This window comes from Stegodyphus dumicola, chromosome X1 (assembly GCF_044657685.1).
Source record: "Stegodyphus dumicola isolate Sdum_Otavi_A_Nest chromosome X1, ASM4465768v1".
Classification (NCBI taxonomy): Eukaryota; Metazoa; Arthropoda; class Arachnida; order Araneae; family Eresidae; genus Stegodyphus; species Stegodyphus dumicola.
The window spans coordinates 245,300,327-245,328,274 of record NC_140780.1 but is presented as its reverse complement, the minus strand read 5'-3'; the positions used below and the strand labels follow the sequence as shown (position 1 = coordinate 245,328,274).

General features: G+C 31.3%; 1 protein-coding gene across 1 annotated transcript; it reads right to left on the bottom strand.

Annotated features, from left to right (window-relative positions):
• Window positions 1–614: 614 nt before the first annotated feature.
• Window positions 615–27,930, bottom strand: LOC118197489 (thyrostimulin beta-5 subunit-like). The gene is made up of 3 exons (XM_035368998.2): window positions 27,726–27,930; window positions 13,201–13,423; window positions 615–2,285 (listed from the first exon to the last, which is right to left on the bottom strand). The coding sequence occupies exons 2-3, from the start codon at window positions 13,405–13,407 to the stop codon at window positions 1,995–1,997; spliced, it is 498 nt and encodes a 165-aa protein (XP_035224889.1). The 5' UTR covers window positions 13,408–13,423; window positions 27,726–27,930; the 3' UTR covers window positions 615–1,994.
• Window positions 27,931–27,948: the final 18 nt, after the last annotated feature.

Genomic DNA, 27,948 nt, shown 5'->3' with positions numbered 1-27,948 from the left:
AAATGCAGACTATCAAAACGAAATCAGAAAGTAAACTTATAAGGTATTTCTCCAGCCTTCCTAGCGTGCCTTCATGGTGTAGTGGTTCTGCACGCTGGCCCGGTATCCAGAGGCCCGTGGTTCGATTCCCGGCGAAGGCGATTGCTCATTTTTCATCTGTCCGGCTTCCAAAAATCACCTAATGTCTCTACAACCTCGCCCTTCAATTTAGCCGAATAGTTGGCATAATGATGGCTAAAAAAAGACGTTCATTTAAACTTGAGGCAAATGTTTAAGCACCTCGAAGTATGTGTTTAATAGGAAGTCAACAAAAAATCGTTAACAGTTTTACTTATTGCAGTGCATGTCAAAGAGAAATTTTAAACAATTGGCTTAGTCTAAAATAAATTCTATTATTTATGTAAAATTTATGCACTTTTGAGATAACATTAGTTATTTAAACTTTCTGGATTACTTCAAATGTTTAAACTATACAAGTTTCCTTAAAACTTTATTAACTATTTTATTTAACCCTCTCATGATGTAGATTTTTGTGTGTCTATTATTATGAACGTTGTGTCCAAGAAACAAATCTTAACATAATAATTTAAAACAAGCATTTATTTACTGTTTTTTGAAGTTTCAAAATAACACTCACGTCACAAAAAATGAAATAGAGTACAATAATAGTGTTAGAAAAATTAAAGTAAGATTCTAATGTACTTTTGTGAAAGAAGTCTCGTTACAATTATTTAATTTGAATTTTATTCACTGGTTAATAACAAATATGGAACATTTTCTCCATTTGAGAAATTTTAAGTACAGTAGACTTTTCACTTTACAGCTGAGTTGAAGTTTCTTTATGAAACTATTATTACTATATAACTTATTTCACATTATGTAGCACTGCAGGGTTTTTAATTTACAAATATAATTCTTGAACTTTGAAATCTCTTAAACATTATTTTATAGTAATACAAACCATGTATACATACTACTTCAGTTCCTATGAAAGGACCTTTTCGACTTATATCAGCTTATTTTGTATCTGATCTTTTTCCACAAAAGAATACAAAATGTTGAGAGAAAATAAAAAAGTATAAAAGACCGTTATGCAAAATTCGGAGTTTTGTTTTCTTCTGATTCTCATATACTGTAAGAACTGTGAAGAAACAATGTTCATTTCGTAAGAAACTGTTTATTAGCGACAATATCATTCTGCTTATTTTCATCAATTATTAAACGATAAACCATTTAGCAATTATACACGCTTAAGTAATTTCCCTTTTCATTACACCATACCAGTCGTGCGCATTATGAAAAAGTGTTGAATATTCATTAAAAGTAGCAAACATTTTGAATAGATTTAAAAATTAAGTGATAAAAAATAAATTATACGTCAGATTTTTAAATTATAGTTTAAAACTTGCTTTTTTTTTTTTTCAAATTATTTCCCATAAATTCTGAGTTTTTTTAAATGTTGATTTCATTGCTTTCTTAAATTTCGCTTTAAACTATCGACATGTTTGCACTTCAAAAAATTTTACTTTTGTTACTGTAAACACATACATTATACTCTAAATGATTTCAATTCGTTTATTATTAAAATTTCACTTACTTTACATCATATATATATACACACTGGTATAGATATATAGCTATATAAAGAAAGGATTTTACATTTAAGAGTTAAAGTGATTTTCTGAGTGTTTAATCTATTTAGCTGACGGTGTAAAGCAAAAAAACTCAATCAAAAGTAATTTCCATTTTCATTTCACCTTACTAATAATTACGAAAAATAATGTAATATCTCTTTTCCCTATACTTAACCAATAATTCTATAAATTTAATTTATATTAAAATATTTACTATGCTTAGATATTAGTTCATTTATGATCCTAGTAATCTTTCAGATCAATAAAAAGTATTCCTTTTTTTTTTCAAACGTTTGCAAATTCATTGGAAGAGCTCTCAGTATAACCGTGAAAATTCTACTGTACAATTGAAGAAAAATATTAGTCTAGTGACCCCGTTGGCAGAATGCGACCAGGTTTCGTTACTGGAGCGGAAAACACCTCCTTATTCTGATGCTGATGCTGATCAAGTGTAGGAATACCTTGGCAACTAGTGGTTGAAGAATCGCATTTCAAGCAAGCACAAGATGTCGCCTCATAATATTCATATGCGGCAGTGCTAATATCAGCTCCAGGATCGCAGTTTTCCAGCAAAGTGTACCGGATCTGTCGACTCTCATGTACGCAGACGGGGTGAAAAGGTCTTTTGAAGGGAAACCTCCAGTCTCCAATCTGTAAATTGAAAATAAAATGCCATTGCATATCTATTTAAAACAAAAATTTTTAGTATACGTACAGTAAATAAATTTGCATACTTTAATGTCTTTCAAAATTAAAGTATCCAAAATAAAACGCATAAATTATTTTTTATATAACCCTGCAACTAGAGCTATGATTGGTTAATCAAATATCATTAGCTGAAAAAAGTAAATATCGCATAATAAGTATTCGAATTTAGCAATTCCTTTTAAGCCCTTTGCGCTAAAAAATGCATTTTATTTAAAAATTCCAACAAAGATTTCGGAATAGAAAATAAATACGATTTATAATTTGGCATTTTCTTTAAGCTTTGATAGCATTAAACTGCATACTGCTACAGTCGATGGGCTGTATAAATCTGGAACTTTCGAGAAGAAATACTTTTAACGACAAAATCCCTACTAAGTGTCTACTGGGGTGCTGCGTATATGATTAAATTCAATTTTATCAGAACAATTTTTATCGTATCCATGAGAATTCGGTGAAGGGCTTTCGTGATGTGTTTTGAAAGACAGTAAAAGAGTCATTCCCCTAGTTCCAGATTTATAAGTCACTATGTAATATTCATGCACTAAAATAACAATTTTCAAATTTAAGAAAATTGCATCTTATAGTGGTTGCATCATTTAGCATAAATGTTTTTGCGTTATAAACTATATAAAAGATTTTCATTTGCCATGTGTTTCCGAATAAAGTATCGCATTTTTCTGAGATGTGATGTTTGAGCTTATTATATTACCACTTATTACACCACATATATATTCCCACAACACACGACAGGATGGTACTTAATTAATACTTGAAATTCCCAGTGTATAGACAATATACATGTATGTATAATAAGATGACCTTTTCAAATGCAATGCACAACTCAATGGATTATATGACTTAGTCGCAATAATATTTTATTCCGGCAGGCTAGAAGAAACGGAAGATGTTTTTAGCAGTCCCTATAATTCGTTCTTAAGAATGACGAAACGTATGTGAAATATTCGAAGTTAGGAGCCCACCAGGGGCCGAGCGGTAAAATCGCTTAACATTGGATGCTCGGCCCGGGTTCCCCGGCATTGAATCTCGACGAAGTCAACTTCCCTTAAAACGTGTTGCACGAAGGTATCCCTTTCTTAAGACAGAACGTTTAATTCTTAGAGGATTTGAATCAGCTAATATTTAGTGCAGAAAATACCTCAACAAATGCCGGATCCTATCTAGAACCTCAGATTTTTCAAACATTTAGAAGTAGCAAAACTGCACAGATAAAATAAAAGAAACTGTATAGGTCAAGTTTTTTTTGGGGGGAGGCATTTTAATTATCTTCAGTAAAACATAGGAGTGCATTGCTTTTGAAATCATTTCCCTATAATGTAAGTTCACTTAAACTGAAAGCGATAGTAAAAGGTGCGTAAACTAAGAGAGTGCTGGAACTCTCTTAGTTTGGAATACTTTGTACACTTCTGAAATTGTTATAATTTAAAAATAATAATAATAATAATGGTGTGATTTAATTCATATACGGTGATTTAATTCATAATCGGATTTAATTCATAATCATAATTAATATATATATATATGTGTGTGTGTGTGTGTGTGTGTGTGTGTAAGATAAAATTACTTAAATCAAAATTTAAATTTAAATTAACGGTAATCCTTCAATTCCCCTTCTCTGTTTTAAAAATCCTAACAACTTCTCTGGATGGCGTTATTACTAGATCATTCCGTCTTGCATGGCCTGCGCAATGCTGATGACGTAACTCTTGGGAATTGAAACTTTTCTAACCTAAACCAAAACTTTCTCTTAACAGCTTTCATATAGGATAAATGCGCCACTTCAGCATTTATCTCTATGCTGCTAGGACGTAATTTCTCTGTGCTCTCTTTGCTATCGCAAAAGTATAAAAAATGTAAATGTTCTGTGAATAGACACGACTAAAGAGCCAAGTGATTGTGGTCATAAATGTCAATAAGAAATAAAAATGTATTTAAAACTGCCTCGACTGTCAAGTTTCTTAGATATTACAAACTCAACATATTAACATACTACGCAATCAGAATTCTTCTACTTCAAGATGGATTGCCGCTCTACATCAAGTACCTAAGTCAAACAACACTGCTACGCTTCTACGTCTCAGTGTTCCTACGTCAGTGCTTCCAAAATTTTCATTAAACATATCATATATATATATAATGTTGTATGACCTTAAATTCACTTAGTTCGAAAACAAGTTTTTCTAATACTTGCGCAATAGATGCAAAATAAGATAATAATAATTCATTTACTAAAAGATATTGATTATATTATCTCCTAATATAAATTTAGTAGAAGTATCTAAAAAGAGTGAACCCATATGTAGGAAGTTTAATTCCGAAAATTGTGTTTTGAAGTAACTTGAATGTAAATTGTTAAAAATGTTTTACGGGGCAATTTTCGGCATTAAACTTCCTACATATGGGTTCCCTCTTTTAAGATACTTCTACTAAATTTATATTAGGAGATAAAGTAATCAATATTTCTGTAGTATATATATATATATATATATATATACTATAGAACTATTGATATATATATATATGTATACATATATGTGTGTGTGGGAATTCAACATCCATTTAAATTTTAAATTATGAAAATTTAATTGTATACAAACAAAATATTAATTATTATTGCGAACTAATTTGCAATATCATTCAAATTCAGAAAGCATATGTAAATTAAGTGCAAGTATCTAAAAACATGAAAAGTATTTAATAATCAAAAAAACTTAATCCTAAAAATTTTAAAGAATAATTTTAAACTAAATTAATTTGCATAAAGTGAATAATTTTTGAGCAGGTAGGAGACAAATCATTTCAAAGGGAAGTTGCCTCCAAACCTAAGTCTTTTCGTGCACTAACACGAATTACTCAATTTGTGTTTCGTCATCCATATAGGCATGGGTAAAGAACTATTCCAAACCAAAAGTAAAACCAAAAGTAGTGAATTTCTTAAATAAGAAATTTAACTATAAAAGAATTTCGAAAAATTTAATAAGTAAATCGACTAAATATGTATAGACTAAATATAAATCGACTAAATATATATCGAAACATATAATCGACTATATATATATACATATAACAAGCAAGGTAGTTAGTACAATACTGTTTGACCAATTTGGTCTAGAGAACATTTTGCGCATTATGCTGCAAAATAAGTAAATTAGAAATAGTAGTAAGCTCGCCTAAAAGTTATATATCGTTTAATTTTTTCTTAACTATCTGCTTTAATTATCTGCTTTTAAAGCATTATATTGTGCAATTACAAATACACTCATGTCCATAAATTAAGGATAATTCTGAGTCACGCGGAAATCGGACTCTAAAATAAATATATCGCCTGTAAAATCACTACACACATCTTCAAGAATCATATGCAAATTTCAGGAAGTAACCAGATGACAACAATGGTACGTCACAATGACGAGAGTGTAAGAGAGTGATATATAAGGAATACAGACAAAGAAGTAAAATTGTTCGCAGGCGCTTTATAAGCAATAACCGAATAGTTATGACACAAAGGACGCATTTGGATGACTTTTTACGTGGTAGAATTATCGGCCGTCTGGAATGTGGGCGTACCCAACTGGAAGTATCAGACGAACTTGGAATTGCCCAGAGTGTCATCTCCAGGCTTTGGCAACGATTCCAAGATGATGGTAATGTGAGTAGACGTTACAGCACAGGTCGCCCCAGAGTTACAAAGCCGAATGAGGACCGGTATTTGGCAGTTACTGCCAAAAGAAACAGGCGGAGCACAGCCTCAGACCTGTCTCCTCAGCTCTCTTCAGCCACTGGTACGACAATTTCAAGGCAGATCGTGTACAGACGCTTAGGGCAGATTGGTCTATATGCTCGTAGACCTGTCAGATGCGTTCCACTTACTGCAACTCACTGTCGCCTGCGGTTAGCCTGCAGTAGAGAGCATGCATTGTGGACAGCGCAACAGTGGGCTTGTGTGATGTTTTCCGACGAGTCCAGGTTTAGCTTGCAGTCTGATTCTCGCCGGACTTTCATATGGAGAGCTCCAGGTACCCATTACCACCAAGGAAACATCATTGAACGACACCGTCACGGTGGTGCAGGAGTGCTTGTTTGGGGTGGAATTATTCTGGGTTCCAGAACTGACCTGCATGTTCAAATTGGAACCATGACAAGCCAAATCTATCGGGACGTCATTCTGGAACAACATGTACGTTTGTTTCGGGGCGCCATGGGCGCACAATTTGTGTTTATGGATGACAACGCCCGTCCTCATCGTGCAAACATTGTAAGCGAATGCCTTTAATCGGAGGATATCACCCGTATGGATTGGCCAGCATTCTCACCGGACTTGAATCCAGTAGAGCACATGTGGGACATACTTGGCCGACGAGTTGCAGCCCGTCAACCTCCTCCTACATGTCTACCGGTACTTCGGAGAGCATTGCTTTTTGAGTGGTGTAATATTCCCGAAGATCAGATCGATAATTTGATACTCAGCATGCCTAGGCGTTGTAAGGACTGTATTGCACCGTCTGGGAGACATACAATGTATTAACAATCATACCAACCATGCAATATTGGTTTTTTGTAAATAGGGTTTTTTTTTTGTAATTTTCTCCAGGGAGAAAAAATCGCTAATGTTTTTAATAATATCAAACATATAGCATCTTATTTTCCTCTTTAACTTTTGTTTAATAAATAAACTTTACAAATAAGTCAAATTTGTTTTGCTTCTAACTCTTCCTTTGCCTGATTTTGCATTATCCTTAATTTATGGAGAGTGTATTTTTATTTTTGCTGAAAATTTAGAGGGAATTTACACGTGCTATGAAAAACTATTTTGAGTAAATCAATTTTCCATGCAATATTCTTTCAATAGACGGCACGTAATCTGTAACACCTCTTAATTATAAAAGCTTAGTTATTAGTTGAAAGATACCAAAAATATTTTAATAGTAAAACAAATTCTAGTGTCTTTCAATTTACGATTCTTGTTCTACAACTGGTTAAGTGGTGTTGGAAAAGTATAATTACAAGCTTCGTTAAATATTGATAATAGGCATCTACTTCAGTTACAGAGTTTCTAAATAAGGGAAATAACTTTATGAAAACAATTTCAACATTATGGGTGGGGGAAATTCGTTAAAATTAAATTTCATTTTTTGTGTATTTCTGAGAGATTAACTATTCTATTTAGGGAAAATACTTATTATACTTTAATTATTTCAATAAGAACGTTCCAAAATTTCTTGAGCAAAATTAAAGGAATTCGATTAGTAAATATTTTGATGGGGGCAAGCAAAAAATATAATAATGAATGATATTTTACCAATGGCAATGACATATCAAAATGAGCAAGTTATTTATTTTAATAACAGGCATAAATAAACGAAGATAGTAAATCTATTCTTGCGTATATCCCAGAATTTTGAGTGCGGAGGTGTGTAACACTTTTTTTTAACAATCTAAGAAAATCTCTAATTAAAACCTGAGTTAGTGATTAATATCTAAAGAAATAATCCCCTGTAACCATCGTTTTCGAAACACAGAAGTATTATATTCTAAAAGAGCTAGCTGGATTGTTTCATACGTTGTAAAATCTCTTCAAGTCAAAATTTTACAGATATTAAAAGCAATTTTCTTGCAGACTGTATCCGCTGTAAGTTGTAAACATTATTCCAATTAATTCATATAAAGGGCTTAAAATTGTATATAACAGTCTTTTCAGTATGTACTTCCTCTGAAGTAAATGGTCCATCTTGCAGCTGGTACTTTAAATATAAAATAGGCAAATATCGCACTTGAACGAATCAAATTAATCTCCCCGACTCTGAATTTATTTTGTATAGTTTATCTATAAAAAGGTGCAAGAAATCGTTATATTTTATAATAGCAGTATTTTTGCTTTTTTACATATTATATAGTATGCCTTAAGGCTTGCCTCTTTACCGGTATTCCATTGCATATCAGAAGAAATTTAGAGAAAAAGGTGGCAATTAGTCCCAATAAATCGTTATTATTCAGCTAATCCAGTTTAAGCCTTTTTTTTTCTCTTTTTTTTTCCCTGAAAAAATCGTTTTTTGAAGTTAAACACAAATCTTGAGCACTTGAGTATCTGAAGTAGATAACACACTCGTTTCTTTGTTCTTTGTTTCGAATTAAAAAACAATAAGCTTGTCATTTTACTAATTTAATCCTTGTGTTTTTATTTAAAAGTTATTTACTGTTCCCACTATTTCGTGAAATGAATTGAGATTTTATATAGCATAATCTTCGAAATATTTAGTCATTTTTTACGTATCGTATAGATTTTAAAATGTAAAATGTGTAATCATTGAGATTATGATATGTAAAAATGAATATATTAAATTAAAATATGTAGACGTTTAAGGTGAAGAATTCAGCAATGAATACTTGTTAATTATATTATTTAGAATGAAAATAAGCAAACATTTTCCTAAAGAGAAAATTATATATACATATATAAAGGATTTAATTTATTACCATAGGTGAAACCTTCAGAGTTGTCAAAATGTAATCAGTTTTATCGTTGTTTTCTTTATAGAAATGAGTCAATGATTATCTTTGTACCTTATTTTTCATAGCTTTACTATTTAGCAAACGATTATGCTTCTACAGCTAAGGTTTGGGGAAAATTTTCGCTTAATAAAATTTGTAATGTAAATGTATTCTTGCATTTACTAATGCGGATAACTTGATAAAATATGTCTTTGTTAAAGCAGATGAACCAGACGGAATCGCTTTCCGTCAGTTCCCTAATATTTACATGGTTTTCAATAACGAAACAATATGTCTTCTGCTATGAAATTCACAATTAATTGAAATGCATCCCCTCTGAAAGCCAATTAGGTATCGAAACTCAATTGTATTATCAATCGAAATTTCATGCTTAGTGCATTGAACTACGGTAGCTTGTATACATTACTACACTAGAACAACGTCATATACTATAGAAGTCTGTTGTCATCATGCATCCCCAAGGTGACATCACAAAGCATTTCTATCTCTACAATGAAAATTTAAGCTATAAATTCCTGTTTACCTAATACTTTTAATATTTTGCAGTAAGAGTCATTTACACAGCCGTGACTCAAAATTTCTACATTACGAAGAGAACGAAGTTAGCAAAATCATATTTACTTTACAAATACGTTATAATGAAAGGATGAAGTGACTAAAATTTGAGATAATTTTGAGGCATAGAAAATGTAGAAATTAGCACCTCGAATATTTGCCTCTGGAACAAATAACAGCTGTTCTACCGCTCGAAATGGAATCGAACAGATGCTGAATGGTAGTTATGGGGGTTATATCTCAGTTCCGTACTAAAGACGACTTCATTTCTATTATTCTTCCGTCCTCAGTTCTTTACTAAAATTAATTTGTCATATTACCGTTCATTTGTCACATACATGTCTCTGCAACCATTGACTTACCATTTTATTTCGTGAGAGTTGTAGAATGAGCCAGTCAAGGCAAGAGTCGAACACTCTGTGTATTCAGGAAACGTAGGATAGGGCATGCAACATGGGGCATTGCATAGTCTTGTAGAAAGCTAGAACGTCAGCGGATCCTTAGTTATGGCCCCGAACAGACCACTGAAACCTGAGTTATGTAACAGTGGCTGGACTATGTAACGCGTATGCGGACTTAGAGATGAATGGGATATGTATCTAGTGGCTTCATATATTATTAATGCAGTTACGATTAAGATTATTACGATGAAGAATGCACATTTCCAACTTTCATTCCACTAGGTGCTTCTACTACACATACATACAGCCGTTATAACGCTGTAAGCAAAAGCTGCCTTCGTCAGAAAACTAAATGTCATACCATCGATGCGTCCATGTGAGTTGTTGAACGCAATGAGAGCTTATTATCGTGTTGCAGCATCAAGGGCAGCCAAGGTAGTGGCATCCTTATAGACAATCCATGGCGTTAAGGACGGATCCGAATACTCGTTAAGGACATATATCCGGATACTCGTTTCTGTGCAGTAACCCAATTTCATGTCCCAAGACACGTGATGTGACTTTATAAATAACAGCGCTGAGTATAAGATCTGTCCTCGGATATCAGTAAGTGGAGGACCAATGAGATTCGCAAGTCGCTGCGCGTAGCTCTACTATCGACAACAAATTCTTATAACCATCGACAACAAATTCTTATAACTGTCGAATTTCGATCAATGCCCGAGATGATAGGCTATGATCTTCCGGCGATCGAATTCAGGGACATGCTGGTTAAGAGTTCCTTCTTCATATATGAGATTAAACACAGCCTCCAATAAAATTGCAAAGAATAAATGAGATTACAAATTAAAAATTTGTATTTTGACATTTTCCTTTTATATTGCTTCAATCTGTGATTATTTTTGCTTATAATGTGCACATGCCATGAAAGGAAAAACATTTGTTTACACCAGCGTGTCTTCTTAATTGAAAACAGTGCACATTTGAAGGTACATAGTATACAGAGATCATTGATGAACTTCAGCACAGTTTACCTGAGTAGTTGGCTTACTCTAGCACTTTTGTTTTCTATTCCTGTCTACTGTAAGTTGTGTACTTTTTGACAGCTCTTATATGTCTTTAGCTTTTATACTTGAATCATTTCGTATCAGCGTAACACTCTGTCACGTAAGGTTACGAAAGTATCTTTTCATATAGTACTTAAGATTATTTAATGAAAAAAGGGCATCTCTTTGAAGCCATAAATAGTGTCTTTAACTACAAGAAAAAATTCAGTGAAATATTATGAGGAAACATAGGCAGAAGATTTTGAATCAACTACCCTTAGTCTCCTTGATATAAATGAAATGAAGTCTAATTTTAATGAACAACAATACTATTATAGTACATATTAATTTTATATAAAAAAGCAATGCTAAGCTTCCTTTTTTAAACGCAAAAAAGTCATCCTACTTAACCTGGAGAAACATTTAAAGTACTGTTATGCATGAAAAAAAGAAACAGTAATAAAAATACTAGTAATTGTTTCATAAATTATATCATTGTTCAAATATTTGATTTGATGTTTTATATTGATTTTAATTTTGATTTTTAAATATGCTGTCCTTATTTTGATTTATCATATTTATTTTAACTTACTAGCATTGTTTCATTACGATTTTCAACTGGGAATTCTGGATATCATTTTAATCAATCTGTTTTCAGAAATTTAAATTATGGTAGATTATCAGGCAACTCATTATGAACAAGCATATTATGAGAAGGACTGCTTGAAGGTGTCAACAAAGCACATGGACTCATCAGTGGTATGGCATCGCCTTTTCTGACGAATGCTGCTTTTGCATACTATACCATAATGTGTAGTATTCGTGTGCAAGAAGCGCCTGGCGGTACGTTGTCCAGCCCCGTTACATCACTGAGATTTCAAAACGCCTTTCGGTGCCACAATCTTAGGTCCACTGTTATTCCAGTTTTCTGCAGGACTATGCTTTACCTCATGCTGCATGCTCTATCCTATGCTTCCTCAATACATGGAGAGTGTTCGACTCCTTCCTTGGTCGGCGAGCGAATCTTTCACAGACTGAAAACTGTAAATCAATGGTAGCAAAGATATCCGCCAGGTAAGTACGACCAATGAACTTCAATAAAGAATTGAAGTCGCATGAATAATAGAACTGAAACCGCCTTAGTAGAGAAATGAAGCAATGATACCCATAAGTACCATTCAAAGTCTGCTCGACTTCATGTCGAGCGGTAGAACAGCTGCTATTTGTACCAGAGAAGGATCAAGTAGTATACCCTACTTGAAAGCACTTCTTGTTAAAAATCTTTCGAAAGAAATATGTCGGCATTTATGCGGTATGGTAGGCATACATGGGGGAAATGAAGAATGTTTCGCTAATGTAAAATTTCATTGTTAATCGAATCCAAAATTAAATTTTCCGATATCCAAAATTATTACTATTCTTTGAATGGCTTTCTGTCCGTTATTAAAAAGCTATTTTATACTAAAAGCACATTTCTGCGGATTTCTTTTCTTAGATGATATGCGCGAAAGTAGCCCTTTACCGTCATTAGGCTCTTAAAAATGCGCTGTATTAAATAAATTCCCATTATTTTCCTACAAAGGCCCGAAGATGACGCGTCCAATCTTATTTAAGAGTAATGAAAAGCTATCATCAAAATGGGAATAAAATCAGCCTTTGTGATTTTGTTTCTAACGGCGTGCATTAATAAATTCTAATGCTGAGCTTAATGCGCCGATTTAAAACTGTAAATTCAGGAGTTTTAGTATTTATTCGGAAAATCAGTGAGCTATAAAAAATCATTATCAAGGTACAATTATATTCGTGAGCTGATATTTAATATATAAATAACATTTTTTCTTGAGGAACAATATTTAACAGAATAAATCAAATTGATTTTTAAAAATATAATTTTTAAATATTTTTATTTGTTTATTTATTCATAATCCTTTTTTTGTATACTGTTGTTTTCTTAAATACAAATATTATTTTTCAACCTATGTGATTTTATTAGCAAAAACCTTTACTTTCCCAACTGAATTGCAGTTCTGAATTTATTTCTTAAAGTATTTAATTACTTATATTAAAAGCAAATTTAGTTCCCTGACATTAGACTCCAAATCTGATGTTTATTAAATACAGAATCATATTTGCTACACCAAACCTAAGCACACATTCTAATTTAATATACTTTTTTTCTTATTCAAACATATTAAGACATAGAGAGTAGATATTTTAGCCAGAGTTCTAAATTTTAAATTTTATTTTAAAAAGAACAAATTATTAATGCTGTGAATTATTTGAATATTTCAGCATAAATATAAATATGATGAAAATAATTAATATTACCTCTCCTGAATCACATCGGCCCCAACATGACATTGCAGTGACATGGTCCCAACACTGCCGCCCACTAGCATCAGTCTGAGAAGCTCGAAATGTGAATTCTCGTCGATGACATTCGAGGGTGGTCTCTGGATCAATCACAAGTTCTGGATCAACCGTAGATAGCCATGCAGCTATCAACAAAATTCCTATCGTGTGATGTCCAAGCATTAGAGACAGGAGGATACTGAAAGAAATGTTACTGTAAATAATACAATGCCAATAAAGGAAGAGAGAGAGGGAAAACACTTTAAAGTTCGAACCTAAATCCTAATTTTTTTTAAAGGATGGGCTCAATTGAACGCTTTTCCTTTACTTCACTTAGCAGTTAGATCTGTCGGAATGTACTTTTAATATGAGACTCAGTATTATACTTGTATGGAAGGGGATATGATTTAATTTTGAAAAACTATACATAAGAAAGGCTTGCGCGTCGCGCAGCAGTACCACAGGTCCGGGATTCGATCCTCGTGCTGGGCAAGGTTGATTCAGCCATTCATCCCTTCAGTGGGTTGGTAAAATGTGTACCAAGTTCACTTGGGGACTAAACACCTTGTCCAGGCAAAGATGCTCAAGCACCCCGGAGCCCATGTTCTAGAAAGCAGATATCAGGTTACTGCAGGTCATAGCTCTCTAAGCGCTGTTTGTGCGCCGAGTTTATTTTAGTACATTAAAGAAACGTTTAGTTTTTATTAGTCTTTATATTATATAAACTATTATAAAGAAAATATATTTCATTTTATGATTTATTTTGTTTTTGAAAATTGAAGGTATAGTTTTAATCCATTGGAAAATTTCAAAATGACCCAAGCAAAATCAAGGAAAAAACAATTAGATAAAGCTAATAGTTTTTAAAAATGGGACACTTTTCAAAACACTTCGACTTTTACACTGCCAGAGAGTCTCCCTTCTAGTTTTATTCTTGTAGCATGCACGGCACATTTTACTTTAACGATAGAAAATTTTCTTTTCTTCTTAGTTTGAGGAATATATTCCCGAAAGTGTGTCTAATTATTGGCCTTCAGCATAGCTGATGTGTCATTATGCGAAATACGTCCACGAGTTTATAATCTGATAGAGTAACTTTTTAGAATTTGTTCAACTATATCCAACCGAAAGCTTCAAATCCATTTTTGTTCGTATTTTTGGCTTTCGTATATAACAGATATGAACTATACAGTGAAATATCAAACATATGCCGCCCAGCCGGTATAGTGATCAGTGACCCTGACTGGCGTAGCCATAGACCCGGGTTCAAATCCCGGAGAAGGCATGTTCGTCCTTTCATAACGGGTCAACGGTGGCCACCTATCCTGCGTTTCCATAATGAAATGGCCACCACTTCCGACCTTTGTAATAGTGTAAGGCTAATGGCTATTAAATTTTAAAGCACCCTTCCATTAAAAAAATATGTCCGTTCGTACATTTCCGCATAACCGGAAATCATGCTAACTGTTGATCATTTTTATCAAAGACTCACATTCCGTCATTATATTCAGTCAAAGGACTAGTTTTGGAACATTCTATTTATTACCACGTTTCTATTTCTCTTTTTTCCCATATCTACGATGTCAGCATTACAGTGTTTGTTGCTGAGCATATATGCATCGCTTTTGTCGCACCATATCAAAGCACGTAAAGCTTGACTGGAGAGAACTGGAACTTCTCTTTATCTAACTTTATCTCTGTATAACTTTCTGGGTGCACTCCTAGATCTCCTAGATGTCCCTATATGGTCCTAGTAGACCATGCGAATGCTTTCACAGAAATAAACTGTTGAAATCTTTTGATAATTTTCTTGTCTCTGAATGCTATCGAAATTAGGACCTTTAATGTAAGTTTCTACTTTGTGAAGCAGAAGGCTTTCCAGATATGACTGATTTGGTGAATGAGAGGATGATTAATAAAATACTTTGTTTGCAATCAAAACCTTGACGTTATATATATTGTGTTAAGAGATAACAAAAATATGTTATATGACTGAGTATTTTCTTACATTAAGTAATTCTTTTCAAATACCGAGTCTCATGCTTCTCAATAGAATACTAAATCGGTAGAGGTAGTTAAGCATTTTATTTTGGATCAAAAGACATGAAAAATATGTAGTACCATCGGCAGGATTCGAAATCCGGACTTTACTTTCCTGTTAACCACGAAGACACGCGATTAGGAGGGAAGAAAACCTTACAAATCTGCTATCTTCCTTGAATGTAAAATTTCTATATGAATTATTGCCTGCCAATCGAAAAGATGACTAGCGGCGTCTTTACTGGAAAATTCTAAAAGCAAAGTGTCTCTGGCAGAGGCAAAATTCTTCTTACTCAAGCTGGAGTTTTCCGGTTTGTCTCTGAATTTTTAATAAAACGTATCGGCGTTCATCACTAATAATGACTTGATTTAAAAACTAGATAAATTTTTCATAAAATCTAATAATATTTTCGTGTTTAGGGTGATTTCATATTTTTAATTGTGTTCCATTATGGGTCACACCTAGTATAAATCATGAATTTTTTTATAAAAATATACATTATTTTCCTTTTTAGTGCCATTTTGACATTTTGTAATTTTTTTGGGTGTACAAAATGTTTCAAAAATCCTCTCGTTTTTTTAATAATTTTTAATCGTTCCTTGTCTTTCTGAACCTTTTTTATATTAAAAGCAATATCAAATTTCTATCGTGTTTGAGACTGTCATAATAGAGGTGTAAAGCAATACTTAAAAACTACTCTCTTTTTATTATATTACAATTTGTTTGTCTCTTTTAACCTTTCTTATTATATAAAGCATTTCTCCCGCCTTCTTAGCATGCCTTCGTAGTGTAATGGTCAGCACGATCGGCGCGTATCCGAGGTTCGAAGCCCGGCGAGGGCACTGCTCATTTTTCCTGACTCCCACTTCGAAATAACCTAATGTCTTTACATTGGCGCCCGAACCAAAAAAGGTGGTGGATGATGATACTATACCACCAGGATTTGGCGATTGGGTTCCCTAATCCTCAGTCGCCCTTTAAAAAGGGGAGTATATAAGGTATTTCTCCACCTTCTTAGCATACCTTCTTCATGTAATGGTCAGCACGCTTGACAAGTATCCGAGAGGTCCAAGGTTCGAGTCCCGGTGAGGGCACTGCTCATTTTTACTGTCTTCCGCTTCGAAATAACCTAATGTCTCTACAATTATATTAAAATGAACTAACATTGAGTATCAAATTTCGAGAGTCTCATAATAAGGCATGAAATGTTTATAATGAGCAGCATATGGAATACAAATAGGATGTATTCATCAATATGTTGATTAACAATCAGCATGCTGATGAATATGTCATGTGCCCTATAGTGTATGGCATATGTTGCTACTGTTTCCTAGTTACATAAAATCCTTATTGCTTTTCAGTTTGTAACCTCTGAATAGGTAATAGCAGATATCGATTTTATATATTCAAATAAAATTTTCCTTCAAAGTTCCTTTGCAATAATTATCACTAAGTATTATTTGATGATCTACTGTTATTGATTTAAAAATTAATTCCTAATTACTTTATAAAAGCTTTGTATATCTCCCTACATGTATATGTGTATGCATGCCTGTATGTATGTATATGCATGTATGTATATATGCATACATGTATGTATATATGCATACATGTATGTATGCATGCATATATATAAGTTTGCATGAGATATTTTGGAAAATTTGGTGGCATAGTCGATCTTTGAGGTCATGATGTTGAAGCTTAGAGAAGCAGTTGCAGAAGTGACCGGTTTTAAAACTTTCTGCTTTCTTCCCATTGAGAAACATTTCTATAAGCCAACACAAATAAACTGGCGTAGCAAGAGCGCCTATTCTAGAATTTTTTACATTTTTGATGTTGAGGTAAGAACAGAAGTAGCAGGTAGCAGTCTAGCTAGACCTAAAAGCAAAAAGCTTGTGTGACAGTTTCATTATGAAAGCTTGAGGCAAATGAAAAATTTTACGTTTCACAATTAATTAGCTTCAGTTTGCTTTACCTGGAATGGATAATATTTAAGTTTCAAAACCTGTTATTGGCCGAAGCCTTATGTTAGTTTTCTACATCAGAGCGTTTGGTAAGAGTCATCTGATGTCTATTAATTTTAAAATGAAGCAATTTAGAAAGGTTTATCATAAGCAATCACTATTTTTAGGACAGAAAGGGGAAATACCCAAATTAAAATGAAGAGTCATGGGACTATTGCAAATTAAAGCTAATACTTTCTTTGCTTTACGTATTTTTATTTAATGCACACATACGCATAAATGTTTGTCTATGTGTATACGTATATGTATATATGTGGACACAAAGATTCTTTTTACATCGGAGATTAGCAACACCGTCACCAACAACGGCACGTGACCGCCTCTAGCTGAAATGCCAGTCGGGAGAGAAAGACAAAAGCGATAGCGTGATTCGGAAGCAGCAAAATGTGATGTGAAAGTGACGACGCGTTTGAGGAAACTATAGAACTATAGAGTGTTCTGTGACGCCGTTTGATGTGGCACCATTCTATTTTCGTGATATTATGAACTAACCATTCATCTTATTTTTTTCATTTTTACATGTTATCTTCGGGCTAGTTATGACCACGTATTTTCATCATTAAAGTACTATATGTTATTACCGGTGCTATCATTACAATAGAGTAAAATGACACCCTTCATATATAGAAAGAGACAGAAAAAAAGAGATAAAATATGTAGAATTAATATCAATCAAATGTTGGGAATTTTCTAATGGTATGCAAATTAAAAACAATTGAATTATAAACCTGGAAAACAAAATTGAAATAAAATAATTAATGCAAAATAAAACAAAATTCACATAATATTAAATAACAATTGATAATATTTTTATCTTTGTCAAGAAGCAACCAAAAGAATTATCAACAGAATACAGCTTATGAATTATATTTGAAGGAATTGTTAAAATAATCAAAGCATTCCTTAAATTTAAAATAATTGAAGGAGAAGGCAAAATTTATAGTATTTAAGAAACTTAATTTTTTATTAATATACAATGATAAAAACCTGCTGTTATCTGAAACGAATCATCCAGGTATTCGATTTGACGTGACGCGAAATCAAGTATTAATTTTTTTTAAACAAGAAGAAGAAAAGTTATTAATTAAAAATTTTAAAATTAGTAACTTAAAAAATTAATTGAAAGTAATTAACTTTTTAAGTCGCTAATAAATAATAAAAATTTCAGAATGCATTACCTCAATACGCTAGTAACATTCCCTATGTGTTACTCAAGTCTAATCAGCATAATATTCCTCGTGTCTCCAGTCTAATTAGTTACGGAAGATAATTATAAGTAATGACTATAATAATAAATTCTAGAGTAAATTTAGGCAACAAAATATAAGTACTATTTCGAAACGGCAGTAAAGACTCAGTGGTAAAAATAAATATATATTCCAACACTTTCAACGAAATTTTTCAAACGTTTTCAGTTTTAAAATTTCGATTAAGGAGGAAATATTTTTAAAAAGTTTGCACTTTCCATGAATAACTCACATAATACAGAACTCTTAGCTGTTCAAACAAAAGGCTGCGATAATAACACCCTCATAATCTAGAGCAAAATTACACCAAATTCAACGTCGCTTGCAAAAAAAAGTGGAAAAAGAATAATATCATTTCCATTTGCAAAGGAATATCTTCTTAGTTAAGAACCTTTTCTTTCTCTGCTCCTACAAATTACTAATTCTTCTCCTTTGTTGACAGAGGAGCAACACGAACGGACTATAAGCAGCATTAATGGAAACAAAAATTACACGCACTTAGCTAATTATCTACTGCATTAGCTTGAAGGAACATCCACTTTTTAGCGAGGGGAGATAAAACTTGATGAAAATTTAAAATTAGGTAATGAAACGTAGCGAAAGTGGCATGTGTCAAAATGACACATTTCAGAAAGTGAAGACTGCGAGATAGTGTGGTTATGATAACTTCGAAATTGGTGCAAAGATGCCTTACCCGTTTTACCTTAATAAACAGTGATTAGATAGATATCTTGACAAAAAAAGTATATTCTTAGACAATGTACCACTTTTCTTTTGTACATTGGAAATAGTCTTCTGAATTCTTTATTTTCGAATAGTATTTTTACTGGAAAAATGAACTATTTTTATTTATAATATTTAGAATAAAAAAGAACATATATAATACTTTATATACCTATCGATTTTTTAAAAGAATCTTAATTGTGGCGTTAGCACTTTTCTTGTTTACACAAAATACTAATAAACAAAGGATTATATCATTTAAATCTTTCATTCAAAAATGTGTTCAGCATACTTGTTTTAATACTTATAAATGTACGACTACGCAATTTGAAGCTTTTCATTTAATCAAAAAATATTTAATATTATTTTCCTGTTTGAAAGTTCTTTAGATTTCATATGCAGTCAAAAAGTAAGACATTAAAATTTATATACTGTTTATCATTTACATAAAATTAAATAACACAACTTTTATTTTTGTTAATTGCATTTTTCAGCTGTATTATCAATATTAAATATCCTGTGTTTTCTTATGATCAGTAACTGTTGAAGGAAAAGCGTAATTATGTTAAAAGAGCAGTTTTAGTTCAAAATAATAATTTTAAAACAAATAGGATGAAAATGAATAAAAAATCCAAGTGTAAAACCACTATAAAGTATATTTAATTAACCATAAGGTGTATTTGATCTTTTACTTCTGATAAAATTTCATTTTACTTTCCTGTTTTTCTTTTTATTCACAAGTCCAGTGAATCTCTATTTTATTAGTGTGCAGTGATATTCTTAAGTAGAATTTTTAGTAAAATAGCGTTTGGGAAAATCTTCAGAATAAGTCATGAATTTTTCTGTCGTTATCAAATTAATACAAATTCTCAGAAGGCCGCGGATTTTCTACTAGAACCGCCTTTTAAACAGCTCTATAGCCTTTTCTTGCTCAAAAAGATTAGTTTTTATTTAAGTATTCAACATATTTTGTTCATATTTTGAGTTCTAAAATTCACTTTTTATAGCTAAAAGACCTAAACTACTTATTTGATTATGTATCGAGTTCTGAATAGCTATAAACCTATTATTTTGATTTACAAACGCTACATTAACATTATTAAGCCTCTCGAAGAATATATTCTTAGATTTTAGAATGCTGTAAGAATGCGTGTTATTTGAAATTTACTTTGTATAAGAACTGTATAAAATTCAAAAAGAAAAACTGAAGATTTTAGTTATGTATTAATCAGGAAACTTTTGTCAAGTAACTCAATTTCATCAGTAGCGTTTCAAGTAACTCAATTTTATCTGTTCGTCCTCATCTGGATTATCTAGTACGACTGCTTGCTAATGACATAAATAATGAATTCAAAATTAAAATCATGCAGATTTATTAACAGATCATATTTGTTTTAGTGGTAGACTTTTTATTGAAAATTATTTAGGAATTTATTATTTTTGAACACAAAAATAGATATCCGATCCACCAATTCATCTTGGAAAATACTGAAGCAAATGTAACAATAAACAACATCAAATCATATAAAAAAATTTTAACCTATCTTTAAATAGTAGATGTTACAGGAACAATGAGAATATCTTTTGAATTCTAAGAAAGATTAAGAGTATTGCTGCAGATGAATTTACTTATCTTGCTTAGTTAATGTCTAAATCGTGACAATGCACAATATGTTCGAGACTTTGAAAACTTCTGTTGTGAGAACCTGAAAATTAGTTCTAAATTTTCAGCCTTTCTTTTAATTTGAAAAGAGCGTCTGGTTTCGGTTTAAAACCCCCAGTAAAAATACGTTAGTCATTATAGAACATGTTAGTGATTAATCATTAATTAACAGATATTTATTGTTTTATATCACATTACGGTTCCCCGATAAACAGCGAATGGGCTCTTCAGAACACATTATTATGTTTTTTTCAGCTCTAATCAAGAGGTAGTCACTTTGCAGCATTCAAGTACTTTGATAAGCAGGCTTAAATCAAGCTTGTCGACCATCTGGAAAACTGGACATAGGTTTTATAACGCATTATATGACTGTTCGAGCAAAAGCAGATGAAAACACTCGCTAAGGTCTTTCCTGATTTATCTAGAAAATGTAGAATTACGAACTTTGTTACAGACTCACAGTCCAAAATAACCCTCTTCTTAAAGTAAGCAAGTTTTAACCAACACTCATACCCCAGATTATCATTTCGATTACTTTTAAGGTACTTAAGGGGTGTTGGAACTCAAAATTTTCAAAAAAATGGTGATTTCGGATTTTTGCATTTTCAAATTCTTTACACTTTTATCTTTCTAAAAATACCATTCTTTAATCTCTATGAAAATTAGAACTGTAAAATGTCTAGTTTTAATTTGTCATCGAATGCTTTGATAAATGAGGATTTTTACATAAAAACGCGTTTTTCTCCAAACGTGATTTTTTTATACTCCATGTATCTTTTCTTAGGAACTACTGCTCATAGGTATCTAAAATTTTTATGGCTTATTTATTAGGTTTTCTAATATTTACTGAAATGAGCTTTATGTGATAAACTAAGAAAAAACATGTTTTTAATATTTTATTTTTTTTTTTTTTTTTTTTTTTTTTTTTTTGTGTGTGTGTGTATGTTGTGTGTGAGAAAAGTGCTAAATTTTACTATGCCTAACAAAATATTATGTAAATTACTCTAAAATTCAAAATGTTTCAAAAGCTCATTTCAGTATAATCAAATAGGTATACTTTAAATACACAAAAAATTTCAAGCGTGTATCTGCAGCAGATTTCGGGAAAATGTACATCGAAAATGGCCAATTTATCATTGTCGGTATAGGGGTTGCCGATACCCCTTAACACAATTAGATAAACATATTTTTGAAATAAATGAATTAAAACACATGTTTATATTTTGTTACTCATATTATTTTCCAAGTATTTTGTCATCGTTCAATCTGGAGATTGAAAGAGTCTGCCGAGGAGATGAGCTTAAATCTCCTCAGCAATCACTTTCAATCAAATGTGGCTTGTAGGTTTGCAATCTCTATACCTCCATTGAGCAGATGCATGAACAATCTGTCAGTCCGAATGAACTGTCATGTCGCTAGTAGCAGCAAGAATGAACACTTTCTTCTGAAAGGACACAATCAAAACTGAGATAGCGTGTCTGAGGAAATCGGAGTGTCACAATGCACTGACATGGGTCTGTGTTTAATGACAGGTATATTCATCTCTTATTCATCATTTCTCATAAGCTAGTGAAAAATAGAGATGAAACAAAAATTAAGACGAAAAAGAACAAGAGTATCTTATACTGTATGTAGTTATTTGACTAGTGATTATTTACTTATTTATAACCACTGACGTAGTAATAATCTTTTAAGCAGAGACTTCATTTACGTTCACAGATACTACGTATAATTAAATATGTAAATGCATCTTTCATTATTTATTTATTTAGCATATTATTATACCATATATAAATTTGTAAATGCATTTTAATTATTTATTTTTTATATTTCTTTTTTAACTGTGTAAGATAGTGGCATGTATAAGATTTGGATTAAAAATAAAATATTATCTATTACATTTTTGCGCTTAAACAAATTTACGGAAATCGTTTATATATTTACAGTTTCAGATTGTCCAGTTTATCAGAAATCTCGTTCTGATGTTTAATTAATGTAAAACTTTAAAAGACGCTAATTAAGATTGCCAGTCTGCTTCAGAAAATCCCATGGTCTACATCCATATCAATATATATCTCTAAATCATATCCATATTTAATATAAGTGCTTGTAAGGTTTATCCTAAATTTTTAACAGTTAATTTTTAGTTAAAGCTACTTTCCTATCTTCCTTAATTTCAGCTTACAATTTCCTTGCAGAATGTGTTTTCAGAATCGCGGTTAAATGCAAATGAAGGAAGAGTTTAAAGTTAAAGTTCTACTGACTTCGTTAGAGAGCCAGAGTTTCTGACCAGCGCGCGTTTGCCTTTTAGGCTACACTCTTTCTAAGCTATTTCTACGCTAGGCTGTATTTCAGTATTTCAGGTCCTTGATAGCTTCGCTGTTTAGTTAGCGTTAAGGGGCAAACTCCTGTAGAATTGTGACAGCTTCGGGTATATCTCTTTAGATAAGTTTAGTTAAGTTTTATTTCTTAGCATTCTTGAGTTCAAGCCCAAATAGAGGCTTTTCTGTATGTCCTAGGACCGTCTGTTAACTTTATTTTGAGCAATAAACGGTAATTAACCCTTCCTAAGTATCTGTTCTCTGTCTACGGAACTAAAGCGATTATTCGCTTACCAGATTTCAAGGTTCCACAAATTTAGCTGTAAATTATAGGTTGGAATATTAAATGCTAAAGTTAATTTTATAAAAAATTGCAAGAAATTATACATGTAAAAACACTTTTATAAATACAGAGCAGAAATCTGTTTTCTGATAAAAGGAGACTATGATTTCTTTTGGTGACTACATCTCAATAAAATGCAGGTAAAACAGAAAATATATATACATATTACCAATTACTTTGTTCTAAATCTAAATAATCAACGGGCCTTATTATAAATTTTCTGATTCTCCACTTTGTATTACTTTAAGTAAATGAACTTTTATTATATGGACAATCCACATTACTGTAAGCTTTAAGTATGTTTATCTAGAAGTAGTCACTTGCACAATGAAACTGCTAAATGCATTTTCAGTAGATGATAGTATATAACAGACTCTTTTAAAATTACTCTATAAAGAAATAATACTACGACAATCCATTTTATTTCTGCATAATCCGCATTTTTAAACCTGGAGAAAACTTGATGATGCCAAGAAGTAATAAAGCTTTAAATATGCTGCGTATTTTAACAGTAAAACTTCCGATAACGAAGTATAATTCGATCTTTTTCCAACGCCTCTTTTATATCATTTAGTTTTCATTTATTATAACATTTTTATTTAAAGACATAATTCAGTATGACGATTTTAATAAACACTAAATTCTTAATTTAACTACATTTATTGTTTTGAAAGCTTGAAATAAATCAGAAAAAAAGTTTGAAACGTTCATTAAAATGTTTGAAACGTCATTTTAGGTTTTTAAGTGTTTCTATATTTTCTTAATTTTCCGAACTTCTTCGTTACTTTAACAAATGATCTTGACGGAAATATAATTAAATTTAATTGCTATTCGTGATTAATTTTGGTGCAATTTAATTACACCACTTTTCATTTTTTAATAATTAGCAAGATTTTACACAAAGAAAGTCACGCTTTAAATATGAAAGAATTTACAAAATAAAACGTCAAAGCTTTAATAAAATCAGCAACGAAGCGAAGTTGTAATTCAGATGCGGACTGTTTTTTTATTTCATTGTTAATCTAATTTGTTTTCCTGTATTGCAAGTAATCTTATTTTCAGAACAGTTAGACTGCAGTCTAAAATATATTCTTTATGGGATAAAACTTTCACTGGTGTCAACTAGTTTCCCGAACTCGTTAACTGCACTCAAATTCTCTTCCGATTTTTTATTTCAATGCTTTGTCTCAAAAACATTCGATCTCTATCGAAGTATAATAAAATATTAAAAAACAAGTAAATGCAAAATTAAAAATTTGTTGCACCATGCGAAATATTTTTCAAAACAAGATATATGATGGAATGTTAATAATTAGAAATAACAGTACTTTAAAATTGTTGGATACATCTTATTCAAAAGTTAAGTTACTGATATAATCTGTTCGCAATCTAATTGTTCACCCGCAAGGGTCTTTTGGCCTCTTATAGTAGTTTAAAAATTATAGATTTCTTTTCATTTGGACTATCTAACAATATGCCTGGATGTAAACAAGTTCCATTCTGTATTTATTAGCAAAGAATACAAATTTTAATGACCTATATAAATATTAACTGACAGATGACATCCTGTCATATGAAAAAGACTATACTATTTTACCACTCTGAACAAGTTTAGTATATTATTTGAACATGCGTTTAAAGGTTTTTAAAACGAATTATATGTAGCTTTCAGTAAACTAAACCCATTTGACTCAAAGTTTCTTTAAGTCGAAAAAGAGAAATCGATTGTAGTAATGTCACTAGTGTCGCAAAACTACAAAATGTAGTACTGTTATACGCACTCACATCTCCCATTTCATAATATTATGATACTCAATGAATTCTTTTATTAATTCACCGTGTCTGCCACTAGAAAGATCAGAAAGCAGTTCTTTTACCTAAGTTTTAGGAATTCATTTTTTGAAATCCACACTTCCATGTCTTTAAAAGTTCAACATCGTAAGAGTAAGAACAAAGAGTATTTTCGGCATTTTTAAAATTTACACATAAACATTACATACCTTAGTCTTTGAGCTTATCTAATTTATATAACGCCAGTAACAGAGTAGAGAAGTGATTTGCTAATTCAGTGTAAACTATGTTCAGGACCTTATGAAAATATTCAATTTAAATATTCAGTTAACTACTTTAATTCAAAAATGCACTATTGCTCTCGTATAACGTATCTTAGGAAAACAGCTATTCCTTATACTAGTATTAATCCTAATACGATTATCCCCTTAACATTTTGTCCATGTTTACAAAATTTGGAGACTATAATTATTTAAAAGGACAAAAAACAAACCCTCATCCCATTTATGTAATAGGCATCAACATCTTCACATTACAGTTGATTTATCACATTATGTATTAAATTTTAACCTGAACAGACATGTATTGGGAGGAAAAAGACACTGACTCTTCTTTATGAATGAATTTGAAAGGCCACTTAGCGAGATAATTTGTTTGTTTCTCGCTTTTCTTCGAATTTTGTGCTATTAGTTACCTAAAGAAAAGAGTATATAGTAGTTTTCGCATATCACATTTCTGAATTCTAAAGGTTTGTTTCGGTTGCATGTATTCAACAAGTAAAATTAAATAAATCGTAAACATCAAATGTTTGAAATAATTATATCACATAAGCATTATTTTAACGAAGCAGTCAATCGCACAATTTCTTAAATGCTCGATTAGAACTAGAAACCATATTCTTATTTATTCGATTATAGAAGATGTAAGCTGCAATATTACACTTTAAGGAGTCAGTCAGTAATAATCACTGGCACTATAGAAATAGTCAAAGTTTTGCCATACACTCAACATAATATTAAATCGCCTTACTATTATATATCTGCAATGCTGATTTATCATATATTTTCGTCGTGTCTTTTTAAGCTTCTACCTAATTTTAGACACTATCTTCAAAGCGCATTCTTGGGTATAAAAATTCTACTGAAACCATGGTTTTGTTTTACATTTTGTAATATTTGAAATAAGGCATTGGTTATAATATATAAACTAAAACCTTCATATATAAACTAAATTTTTGGATAAAGTCTAAATTAAGCAATTTTTCGTGCTATATTTTGTTCTTAAAGAATGATGCTGAAATTTTCAGATTTTTAAACATAAGGGCCGTTTACTGATGTCAAGGTGTAAAATCATTTCTAGGATTACAATGCGAGTAGTATGTCAAATAAGTATTCTGATACAAATTAAGTTCAATTCTTTATGAGAAAGTTTATTTTGATAAAAATTGAGGATCTTTTTCTCTTTCAAAAACAAACAGAAAAATTATCTTTGATAAGTAAATATATGAAAAATTATTTTACATGAAACAATTATGTTTGGTAGTTTTTCTTTAATTTTTCATTTTTAATTAGTTTAAATTTCTATGGAAATTTCAATAACATAAATATTTTATGCAAATTTAATTATTTTTAATGAGTGCAATGAAATCAATCCAGAAAACGTTTCTTTAGCTTACACAGTTTGAGTTAACTCGTCCTAAATTTATCAATGAATGTGAAAAATTAATTTGTAGCTTTATAAAGTAAAATATGTTGTACAGAATTCAGTATATTGTTTCTGATAAGTTAAAAATCTACATCTAGTGTTAGTGTTAGTTACTAGTGTAAATTTCTACATCAAAACCTTTTAACTCTAAAAAAGAAGTCTTTCAAGATAAAAATTTTCTACCAAGTAATACATAACTGAGCAAAGAAAGATATTTTAGAAGTGCAAAACAAGGGTTTATGATAAAATAATAAATACATTGCCCGATATCATTACCTTTTGTAACTACATAATAAAGAATTTCCATTTTATCTTTTTAAGTTACTAGATATTATTCTGTAAATAAATCGTAAAATAAATTAATTTAGTATATATAAATTAATTTAAATATATTAACAATTATAAACAATGAGGTGCTTAAAAGATATGCAATCACGATTTTTCGATATGTTAAATGTCGTAAAATAGCTTAGTCATATTACCTAATTCAAACTACATTCTTTCATCGTTTTTTAAAGCAAAAAGAAATTAAGCGTTTTTAATCCAAAAAATGTGCAGAAATTTAATTATTCATAAAATTTTCTTAAGAAATCACAATAAAATTGAATTATTTTAAAAATATTAATATATTTATAATTATTTACCCGTTTTATGCCACAGAATCGTAATCAGTAGTTAATATTTTCAGCGTCAGCGGTGAAGGAAATTCGGTTTTCTTCAAGTGAAAATGGAAGTTGTGGCATAACGTGGGAAGAATAACTCTTAACTCGTCCCTCACGATGCGTAGAAGACTTGTGTGTTTCTCATTTTCTATCGAGCCAACAGGCCAATCTCATTTGACGACGCCCACGTCTGACGTAAACTCTG